Source organism: Hibiscus syriacus, unplaced genomic scaffold (assembly GCF_006381635.1).
Source record: "Hibiscus syriacus cultivar Baekdansim isolate YM2019G1 unplaced genomic scaffold, ASM638163v2 tig00008013_pilon, whole genome shotgun sequence".
In the NCBI taxonomy this organism is placed as follows: domain Eukaryota; kingdom Viridiplantae; phylum Streptophyta; class Magnoliopsida; order Malvales; family Malvaceae; genus Hibiscus; species Hibiscus syriacus.
In genome coordinates this window covers 2,143,182-2,155,482 of record NW_024062150.1, presented here as the reverse complement: position 1 = coordinate 2,155,482, position 12,301 = coordinate 2,143,182, and the positions used below count along the sequence as shown (strand labels likewise).

Here is a 12,301-nt window from a genome sequence, read left to right as displayed (position 1 = left end):
ATTGGTAACAGCCCAGGTTCAGGCCCAGTCCGCGGTTTGAAAGTCTGTTGCAGAAAAACATTCAAAAGAAAAACCGCGTGAATCTCTCTAATCTATCATTCATTGCATGATTTCTTAACCATCGCCTCGACCTCTACCCCTCTCCCATTTCTGATTATAAATGTATAATCAAATATATATATATATATATATATAGTTATTCATTTTAATTTTTTGTTTCAAAAAGTGAAAGAATTAGTACTCGCAAATTAACTACATTTACCGCAAATTCAGCATTTCTTCAATTATCCTATTTTCTTGTCCAATCCCATCCACTCTTCCATCTCTCTCTCCCTTCTCTCTATCTTCATTTTCTATACTTTGGGTGTTGAAGTTTTGGTTCTCAAAATTCTAGGGTTAGGCTTTACTTTTCAAAGATGGGGCAGCAGACGTTGATCTACAGCTTCGTGGCTCGTGGCACGGTTATCCTCGCTGAATACACTGAGTTCACCGGTAACTTCACGACCATTGCCGGTCAATGTCTCCAGAAGCTCCCCACTACCAACAACAAGTTTACCTACAATTGCGATGGCCACACCTTCAATTACCTCGTTGAAAATGGATTCAGTAAGAGTCTTTATTTCCCTTCTCTTTTCTACATTCTTTTTTTTCCGTTTTTGTATTGGTTGCAATTTGCTTCGTGTTATCTGATTGGTTTTGACATTTTTTTCTCTCAAATCGGTGTGATGATCGTATTCTCTTGTTTTTTTCTTCTTCTTTTTGATTGATTATTTAATGATTCGAATACGAATATCGACATGCGTTCTTGTTATTGCCAATTTTTGGATTTGGTCTTTATTTTGTTTTATGAAGTGTTTTTGTTGTTTTTCATTTCTACTTTTTGGATTCTCTTTTGTACGATCTTTGAATGTTGATTTGCTTGATTTTCAAGCATTTTATTTATAATTTGTGCATATTCGTCCACTATTTGCATTATAGTACTATTAAATTCCGGCGCGGCAACACATCGTAATTTTTCAAGATCACCACGTTTACAGTTTAAAAACATAGTTATTTTTAAGTTTAACGTCCCCAACATACACATTCGTAACGCAGATTGCAATAGAATACTATTGGTTCATTTGCATCTTTTTATACATTGTTAGTTACGTGTATTGTCATGTTCATCTTTTCCATCAAGGGTCACACCTTCCAATCGTACCTCTTGATTAGACATATCCAGGCCACTGTCTCATTTACAATTGCAGCTGCCTGCAGCAGTTTTTTCTAGCTTCTTTGTGGGTGCATGCTCATGCAAATACAAATACGAGAATACTGATTTTAGTTTTAAAACTGTCGATTTATGCAAAGAAAAAGGGAGATATCATTGATCTGGATGCTGACTTGTGGTTTCAATTCTTGAACGTACCTTGAGTAGGAAATTAATCAAGAAATGATTGCTTATTTTCATACTCGATTTGTGCTAATACATTTGGTGGTGCAGCCTACTGTGTGGTTGCAGTTGAATCTGCTGGCAGGCAAATTCCAATTGCATTTCTGGAAAGAGTTAAGGAAGACTTCAGCAGGAGATACGGTGGAGGGAAGGCTGCAAATGCTACTACCAAGAGCCTGAATAAGGAATTTAGGTATTCTTTCTATGTTTATTCTCATACAAATTTCCATTTTAGTTATCGGTGGCATACAGGAATTGATCGAGGGGGAGGCCCGGGCAGTTGGTCCCCTGGAAATTTCAAACGATCATACATTTTATATATTTTCTTTTTATTTTCTATTGAGGATTTGCTTTCACCCTAGAATTTTATAAGTTTATTCCTCCTAAAATTTTAGAATTTTGCCCCCTAACATAAAATTATGTGTTCGTCGCTGGTTGCATACTTAGCTCTTTGTACATGATAGGTCCAAACTGAAGGAGCACATGAAGTATTGTATGGAACATCCTGAGGAAATTAGCAAACTTGCTAAAGTGAAGGCTCAAGTTTCTGAAGTCAAGGGTGTTATGATGGAAAATATTGAGAAGGTAATAACCTTCTGACTCTGCTGGTGTTCTAGATGTTATTAACGTTAAAATATGGCAAAATGCATAGCAAGTTATCACAATTTGCAAGGGCTATAAAAATAGAATGATACTTTCAGAGATATTGCTTGTGCCATTTTTGTTTTCTTTCCTTTCTAAAATTCGTCCTTTTCAGGTCCTTGACCGTGGTGAGAAGATCGAGCTACTGGTGGATAAAACTGAAAGCCTTCGCTCACAGGTTACTCCTATTCAAACTGCATTTCATGGGTTGTATTTTCGCAAAGCTGTTTCCTTTATCAAATGCCATAATGATAAAAAAAAAATGTCCCAACATTTGATTAAATATTCACTTTGACTTCTATTCTTCTTTTTTTGAAACATTTTAATCCAACATTTCATTTTAGAACAAAAAGGCTCTAACATTTGATTAAATAGACACCTTAGTCCTTATTCTTTTTCTTGAGCATTTTGGCCCATAACGTTTCATTTTAGGGGGAAATCCCCTATTTTGAAATATTGACCGTTTGTTTGACTAAATGTTTCCATTTAAAAAGGTATCTTTTTGCTCTAAAATGAATCGTTGGGATCAAAATGCTCCAAGAAAATAATATAGATCAAATTGATTATTTTAGAAAATGTTAGGGGTATTTTTTGTCATTATGTCTATTTTTTTCTTTTTCTTGGATGGTCTCTTTACACCATGCACTGTATGATGCATTTAACTTGACATACCTAAAATGCACAAAATGAAGCATGTCATTTGATCCTGAATTGTAGGCACAAGATTTTAGGCAGCAAGGAACAAAGATAAAAAGGAAGATGTGGTTAGAGAACATGAAGATGAAATTGATTGTTTTGGGCATAGTCTTTGTCTTGGTTCTTATCATTGTGCTGTCAATCTGCCCTGGCTTCAAATGTTAAAAATCTGTCCTGCTCTCACCGGGGTTGTTGTCTCCACTTGTGATAGATTGATCCATATCCATTCCTTCATTTATTTAGTCCATCTCGGCCGTCTGTATAGGATAAGATAGTTTCAACTTCTTACTTACTGTAGATACATTTTCTTCTTTATCTTGTAAAGGAGTGATAAGATAGCAGTTTAGCTATCTAAGAAACAAGAAATGAACTAAAATCTTTGTAATACTTTTATTAATGAAAAGCTGATCTCTCATGAGTTAGAGAGTAGTTATTTATACAAGCAAGAAGAAAATGTAATTGTTGTGCAACAAACCATTAACAGCTTAACTGCTCATAACAAGAAGCTAACAAATTGTTCTAGAACTATTCTAGAATTTACAGCACATGCTCGTATACATAACACTAACATTCACCCTGCTTTATTAACTTCTTCAGTATTTGCCTCAGTTTCTGCAGCAAACTTCTTGACTTCAATATTCCCCTTGTTATTCCCACTTTGTAAACCTGCAGGAAGCCCTCTTAGCTGTGTTACCAAGAGTCTTTTTCTGTGCTTGAGAAAAGAGGCAGAAGACAGTGGCTTTGTCAAAACATCCGCCACTTGCTCATAAGCTGGAACCTCATTAACCTGTAAACGACCATCAACAACCATTTCTCGTACAAAAAACAAGTCAAGCTCAACATGCTTGAACTTCGAATGCTGAACAGGATTGGCACAGACCGCAACATTGCTGGAATTATCACACCACAGGGTAGCTTTGCCATGTGGAACCACGCACAACTCTTGTAGTAATGACTCAATCCAAACAAGGTCAGCAGCGGCATAAGCAACACTCCTATACTCAGCTTCAGCCGTGGAACGAGAAACAACTTGCTGCTTGCGTGAGCTCCAGGAAATGATATTTCCACCAAAGAAAATATAGTATCAGTCGTGGAACGCCTATCATCAGGATCAGACCCCTAATTTGCATCCGCAAAACCAGTCAGAGACATACAAGATGATGCTGTAAAACGGAGACCATAATCAGCCGTTCCTTGAAGATAACGTAAAATCCTCTTAACAGCCTGAAAATGGCTATTGCGAGGTGACTGCATGAACTGGAAGACTTTGTTTATTGCAAAAGCAATATCTGGCCGAGTGACTACTATGTACTGAAGAGCTCCTACAATGCTTCTGTATTGGGCTACATCTTCAATGGGATCACCAGCAGCAACTGACAACTTACAATTGGAGACCATGGGAGTAGGAAGGCTCTTGACATCATCAAAACCATGCTTAAGCAACAGCTCATGAATATATTTTTGTTGAGTCAAAACAAGACCATTGTCATCAGAACACACCTCAATGCCAAGGAAAAAGTTAAGAGAGCCAAGATCTTTTAAAGAAAATCGAGCATGCAACTTTTCAATAACACATTGTACCTCACTAGCATCACTCCCTGTCAAGATGATACCATCTACATATACAAGCATGTAGACAACACTACTAGCTGACTTTCGAACAAACAAAGATGAATCAGATTTAGACAAAACGAACCTTTCAGAGACCAGATACTCTCGAAGGCTCTCAAACCAGGCCCGAGGAGCTTGCTTCAAGCCATAAATTGCTTTATGTAGCTTGCAAACTAAACCATCACCAGCTTGCACAAAACCAAGAGGCTGAGTCATGTAAACCTCTTCAATCAAAGCCCCATTTAAAAAGGCATTATTAATATCTACTTGACGCAACAACCAACCTCTTGTCAATGCAAGAGTAAGAATCACTCGTATCGTTACAGGTTTCACAACTGGACTAAAAACCTCATGAAAATCAATCCCAGGTCGTTGAAGAAATCCCTTCACAACAAGACGAGCCTTGTATCGAGACACTGAGCCATCAACATTACGTTTCACCTTAAAAATCCACTTGCAGTGAACAGGTACACGATCTCTAGGAAGAGGGACCAGAGACCACGTGTTATTTGCAATCAAAGCATCAAACTCTTCCTGTGCAGCTTTCTTCCAATGAGGAATCTTCATAGCTTCTTTAATGGACCGAGACTCTTCATCAAAGTATTCAACATGCAGAACACGGGGTTTTCGAATGCCATCTTTGGCCCTAGTAACCATAGGATGAGCATTTTGAACCAAACTAGCCCCATGCGCATTATTACCCGTTGTAACGACTCTATGCACATTGTCATTGTCGGTCATTGCTCCAAAAGGCGTGGCTCCAGGCGTATTGTCGTGGTCGGCCACAACTCCAATAGGCGTGCTACTCGAATTACTAGGAGTATCATGTGCCTCATTACAAACAAAATTGGGAGAAGCAAGCATGGGCTCCACAATGGCACGGGATTGTGTGGGACCAGCAGCACATGGGTTGTTTTCATTTAATGGAGCAGCACGAGCAGCACAATTTGGCATATTATAAAAAGAAATGGACTCATGTGCACATGCTGGCATATTTTCAAATGAAAAGGCCCCATGCGCACCCGTGAAGAATGGAGCAGGCATTGAAACTAGTGGAGCATTGTTTGTATTCAAAAAATCATGCACATGTATTGAATTCTCTGGATCATGCGTTGAACTTAGTGGAGTAGGGGTGACATGTGTTGGTGGAGCCATTCGAGCATGCGCGACATGTGTTGGTGGAGCCTTTGGAGCATGCACGACATGTGTTGGTGGAGCCGTTGGAGCATGTGCATTGTCACAAGTTAGCAGCGTGATCCCATGCGTGTTTTCAAAAGCAATGGTCCTATGCGCACCTGACCCAACAACGTTAAAAGTGCCTTCATTCGCATTACCAAAATCACGTTCATCCAATACTTGACCCTCGACCATGTCAAAAGGTATGGTCCCAATGTTTTGACACCCATGCGCATTATGCCTTTGACTATTTGATGAGTCATGCGTTGATGGAGAGGCACATGGATTGTTCTCACTTAATAGAGCAGGCACTGGTGGAGCACACGTTAATGGGACTTGTCGTGTCTGTACAGGGGAGACAAGAGGAATAACGCTCGTGGAGACACCAATATCTGAAGCAATATTTGGAATATTACACACTGCATAAGGAAAAACATTTTCATCAAATACAACGTGCCTCGAAATTATTACTCTGCCAGAATCATCAAGACACTTATACCCCTTATGAGAAGTGCTATATCCTAGAAACACGCACTTTTTTGACCTGAAATCCAGCTTATGACGATTAAACAAATGCAAGCAAGGATAGCAAGCACAACCAAACACCCTGAGAAAGAAATATTCTGGCAAGACACGATGCAGAGCTTCAAAGGGAGACTTGCCATGCAAAACAGGTGTGGGTAACCAATTGATAAGATAAACAGCAGAAACAAAGGCATAGCTCCAAAATTTCTGAGGTAAAAAGGCCTGAGCTAATATTGTCAATCCTGTTTCAACAATGTGCCTATGTTTCCTCTCAGCCTTACCATTCTGTTCCGAGGTACCAGGGCACGAGAGGCGATGTTGCACTCTATTGGCACAGAACCATTTTCGAAGTGGTTGATACTCCCCACCACAATCAGTCTGCAGTGCTTTAATTTTATATCCGAATTGTACTTCAACCAATTTCGCAAAATCAAGAAAGCACTGAGCCATCTCAGATTTACGTTTTAAGAGGTACATCTAGGTATAACGGCTACAAATATCAACAAAAGAAACATAATAAAGAAAATCGTCAGTGGAGCATACAGGAGCTGGTCCCCAGACGTCAGAGACAACAAGTTGAAAAGGCTCATTATATTCTGTCAATGATGTACAAAAGGGTAACTTATGTGATTTCCCTTGCATACAAGCAGAACAAACATTCATGGCTTCAGTTTTATTGAAAACAAGACTACACGACTTTAAAACACGTTGAACAACATCAAGAGATTGATGGCCAAGACGTTGATGCCACAATTTCAAAGACATAGGTGACTTCGAGACATTATTCACCAAGCAAGGTGACCTTTGATCCTCACAAGGTAGCAGCTGATACAGCCCGTCATCCGTGAGCCTCCCTCGAAGCAGAATTACTTGAGTCCAAGCATCCTTCACAAGACATTCAGAGGGGTGAAATTCCATGAAGACACCATTGTCACGAGTGAACTAAGAAACAGACAACAGCTTTTTCTTTATGTTAGGTACGTGCAACATATTTTGTAAAATTAAAGGCTTCCTATTTGAGCTCAAAAATCCTTGACCAACATGTGTAATTGGAACACCATCACCATTACCCATGAGCAAGGAATTACCACCTGTATAAAGAGTACCTGATTGAAACACAGACATATCATTTGTAACATGATGTGTAGCACCAGTGTCGGGGTACCACAAGGGGTCGGTCGATGCTAAAGAACTGTACCCAGAGTTTGTTGGGACCATGGATGCATAGGCTGCCGAGCTATGTGTCAAAAAAGAGGGGGATGTACCATAAGGACCATAAGAAGTATTCGAAGCAAAGCCAGGGAAGAAACCAGGAAATGAGTAATATCCAGGAGCATACGGGGAAGGAAAGTAAAAAGGAGTGGGAACAAAGCTTGAACGAGAAGGCATGGAGGTTACAGTGTGAGCATATGGTTGTCCACCAGATTGCTCGTGTTTAGCTGAATTCCCAGCACCAGTGGGCTTCGAACCATTTTCTGTCAATGACTCAGATCCAGACACACCAGTGTAGTCTCTATCGAAATGATGATAACACTTTTGGACCATATGTCCAAAACGACCACACAATTGACATTGAGGACGATTATTATTACGCCCTCGACCACGATATCCATTCGACTATCAACGAGATTGATGACTCTGTGATGACCCAGTATTAGCATCCTGAGTTCCACAAGAAGCAGTTTCAGCACCACCACCTTCTCGAGAGTGAAGAACAAGATTTGCAGAAAAGTATTCTCTCAAGAACACATTCTGTCGAGCCTCGCAGTCTAACAACATCTCAGTAAGAACATCAAGAGAAAAATTTTCTCGTGACTCAATTGCAATAATGGACTCAAACTCCACTGTAAGTCCAGCTAACACAACATTAACATGTTCTTGCTCAGTAACCACACTACCCGAAGTAATTAGCAGATCACAAATAGACTTGACCTTAGCAAGATATTCCCTAATCGTCAAACCAGTCTTTCGCTGGGAATAAAGACTGTGCCGGAGAGAAGAAATCTTGGCACTGGAGCGAGCACTAAATAGACAAGATATAGTATTCCTGATTGACATCGCAGTTGTAAGTCCAATCAAGTGAGGCAAAACCTCTGTACTCACAGTAGTTAAAAGCCAGGAAGCAAGCAATTTATCTTGCTGGCGATGAGCTGCAAACACTGGATTCTCTTCACGTTATCCAGACGCATTAGTGATGAACTCATCTGGTGCAACAGAACCGGCAGAGATGAACCTCAGCAACCCATAGCCATCAATTATCAAAGCCACTTGATGCTTCCAAAAAAAGGTATATGGATTCAGTGAGTTTAACAGTGTCATGCTTTGGTATGTGTTGAATGCCAAACATACCTCGAGAAGTTCCAGGACTCAGGGAGGAAGTATTCGGAGACACATCCTCGGGATCAACAGTCAAATCAACCATGACGCCAAGAATACACGATGTGAGAACTTAACCTCGTGCAGCTACTGGAAAGAAAAAGAAACAGTGGAAGAAAACACCCAGGTATTGGCCAAATTGTGCTGCTCGTGCTACTCCATTAAATGAAAACAGCCCATGTGCTACTGGTCCCGCACAATCCCGTGCCATTGTGGAGCCCATGCTTGCTTCTCCCAATTTTGTTTGTAATGAGGCACATGATACTCCTAGTAATTCGAGTAGCATGCCTATTGGAGCTGTGGCCGACCACGACAATACGCCTGGAGCCACGCCTTTTGGAGAAATGGCCGACAATGACAATGTGCATAGAGTCGTTACAACGGGTAACAATACGCATGGGGCTAGTTTGGTTCAAAATGCTCATCCTATGGTTACCAGGGCCAAAGATGGCATTTGGAAACCCCGTGTTCTACATGTTGAATACTTTGATGAAGAGCCTCGGTCTATTAAAGAAGCTATGAAGATTCCTCATTGGAAGAAAGCTGCACAGGAAAAGTTTGATGCTCTAATACCATGATAAGATAGAAGTTTAGCTATCTAAGAAACAAGAAATGAACTGAAATCTTTGTAATACTTTTATTAATGAAAAGTTGATCTCTCATGAGTTAGAGAGTAACTATTTATACAAGCAAGAAGAAAATGTAACTGCTGTGCAACAAACCATTAACAGCTTAACTGCTCATAACAAGAAGCTAACAAACTGTTCTAGAACTATTCTTGAATTTACAGCACATGCTCGTATACATAACACTAACAAGGAGAAATACTATTTGCCCCTTCGAAATATTATTAAACTAATGAGATGATCTTTGAGTTTTGCATTTCTCAAACCCAGTTTTCAAATCAAACATAAAATCATCCGTTCGTCCCGAACTATATGCATTTTGTTTAGACTGGTAGTTATTTTTTCTTTAAGCAATCTAATTTGAGTTTTTAGCCATCTATGTTATAGTCTTATATATAACATTTTTATATTTGTTCTTTTGTACAATTGAGTGAGATGCCAATAATTAGAATCATATATGATACATACCTTATTAATATTATACCGTACAAACTATCTTTCCCATTTTTGGTTGAAATAAAAATTTGAGCTAAATTTGAGTATAGTTTTATCATTTTCACATGAATATGATTGAATCTAACTTGGTATGTAAAACCAGTGAATAAGTCAACTAAAATGTAAGAGTTATATATATACTCAGAACTCCAAAATATTTTAATTGAGCTATTAAGTTATCAATATCGTAATCCAATCAATATTGATAAAATTTAATAAAAAAAAAATAGACTGTTATTAAAATTTAATTTAATTATTTTTTAAATATCGTAATCCAATCAATATTGATACAATTTTTATTTTTTTAATATTCGTGGTCAGATTTAAGGGAATATGCCCTGTCCAACCTGGATTAATTACAAAAATACTAATTTATTTATACATTGTACTAAGTTTCGATAAAAGAAACATATGTAAAAGTTCAACATATATTATACCAGAATTATAGATTTAAAAAAATATATGATATTATCTTGAATACATTAGTATTTTATTCAATTACTTTTTTATTTAAAAAGTATGTGAAAAATGAAAATTTATATTAAAATTAATTCAATTCAAGTTTTAATTAAATTGCGGAGGTATGCAAAATCATATTTGAGCTCGTGTTGGGTTTTATTTGTTGCGGAATACGGCTATCGGATAGAGTAAAATCGTAACTGATAATTTGAGAAAATAAAAATGAAGATAAAGAAGACACAAATTTTACGTGGAAAACCCCTAAATAATATAGGGTAAAAACCACGGGTAACGGTAGAAGAATTTCACTATGAGAAAATAGGAATAACAACTTCTCCTTGATCTAACAAGGAGAAAACAATAACAATTCTCTCTTGAGAAAAAAGAGAAAACAACTCTCAATAAAAGTCTCTAAATTCTCTAGTATTTTGGGAGAAAGCTAGAATGATTTGAGATAGTTTTGAAGCTAAATGGGTTAGGGTATTTATAATTGAAGCTTAAGGACTAATCTTGTAAATATCCTAAAGTGCAGAGACTAAATTGGGTAATTTTCCCTTGTCGATTCCAAGTCCAAATTTGCAGCCAACTTAGACCACCTAATCAGTCACCCCAAAATCAGCCATTATTCTTTACTTTCAACAATCTCCCGCTTGAAGATTTGATTGGAACAATCATATCTTCACATCATTCTTTCTACCTTGTACCTCTTTGTTGTATTCCAATGCTCTTTGCCTGGATTCACCATGTACCGACTAACCACTCCCACTGCTTGTGTAATATCTGGTCTTGTGCATATCATAGCGAACATTAAACTTCTCACTGCTGATGCATACGATACTCGAGACATCTCTATCCTCTCGTCTTCACTGTTAGGACTCATACTGGAGGATAATTTGAAGTTAATAGGAAGAGGGGTAGAAATTGGCTTACAATCTTGCATGTTGAATCGTGACAAGATCTTCTTCAAGTAATTCTTTTGTAAAAGTCAAATCTTCCTATTACTTCTGTCTCGGTGAATTTACATCCCTAGAATCTTGTTTGCTGATCCCAAGTCCTTCATTTCAAATTCCCTAGCCAGTTGTGCCTTCAATTCTTCAATATGATCTTTGTTGGGTTCTGCAACCAACATGTTATCCACATACAACAGTAATATAACAAAATCGTTATCACCAAACCTCTTGAAATAAGCGCAAGGGTCTACATTAAGTCTGTTGTATCTAAGGCACATAATGAATGAATTAAATCTCTTATACCAATACCTCGGCGCCTACTTTAGACAGTACATAGATTTGTTCAACCTACAAACCAAGTTCTTCTTTTCTTTTTCTTCAAAACCTTCAGGCTGGAACATGTAAATCTCTTATTCAAGATTTCCATGAAGAAAAGATGTTTTAACATCTAGCTGCTCTAGATGTAAGTTCAATGTAGCACACATTGCCAAAACTACTCGAACTGTTATTAGTCGAACCACAGAAGAAAAGATTTCATTGAAATCAATACCTTCTTTTTGAGCATATCCTTTTACCACCAGTCTTGCATGATACCTCTCAACTTGATCGTCACCATTTCGGTTGATTTTAAAGACCCATTTATTACCAATTGGCTTCATTCCTTGTGGTAGTGGCACAAGGTCTCATGTATTATTTTTATGAAGGGCTTCAATTTCTTCTTGCATGGCCATCATCTACAGTGAAACATCTGAGCTGTTTATTGCCTCCTGGTATGTTGATAGCTCACCGTCCTCTGTTAAAAGGCAGTATGCAATATTTCCTTCTATAACATAATCTGAGTGCCAATTGGGACGTCTTCTCACATGATCTGATTGACTAGTTGTTGGATCTTCAGAACTCTCTGGTTCTTGTTCATCATGTGTTGGTTCTGCTTCAGAAGAATCACCTTGTTCAAACTCCTTTTCCACATGTATCTGTGTAGTCTCTGACTTTTCAGCGCTATCATTGTCTTTTTTTCTTTGTAGTTTATCTTCTACAAAGATAACATCCCTGTTGATGATCATTTTGCGGGCAGCGGGATCCTACAAGCGATACCCCTTTACACCATCAGCATACCCCAAGAATTTGCATTTCCTGAATTTTTTTTATCCCATATCTCCTTAGCTGTCTTCTCCTCCTCAATGCTTGACAATACTTCATCTGCTAATGCTAGATGAAAGTTTGCCATATCATTCCCATCTATCTCATTCCATTTGTTGTCATCTGTGAAATTTATCGGCCTTTCACTGATAGCTGCTAGACAACCATGTTTC

At 38.2% G+C, this 12,301-nt stretch overlaps 1 protein-coding gene across 3 annotated transcripts; it reads left to right on the top strand.

Moving 5' to 3' along the window:
• The first annotated feature begins 226 nt into the window (after positions 1-226).
• On the top strand, positions 227-2,935 carry LOC120201787 (putative vesicle-associated membrane protein 726). 3 transcript variants are annotated; one of them, XM_039202326.1, is made up of 5 exons: positions 227-492; positions 1,484-1,625; positions 1,897-2,017; positions 2,190-2,252; positions 2,792-2,935. In XM_039202326.1, the coding sequence occupies exons 1-5, from the start codon at positions 417-419 to the stop codon at positions 2,933-2,935; spliced, it is 546 nt and encodes a 181-aa protein (XP_039058257.1). In that variant the 5' UTR covers positions 227-416. The 3 variants fall into 3 exon arrangements, with proteins under 3 accessions (XP_039058257.1, XP_039058256.1, XP_039058255.1); XM_039202325.1 differs by having other exon boundaries at positions 227-606; XM_039202324.1 differs by having other exon boundaries at positions 227-621; positions 1,475-1,625.
• Positions 2,936-12,301: the final 9,366 nt, after the last annotated feature.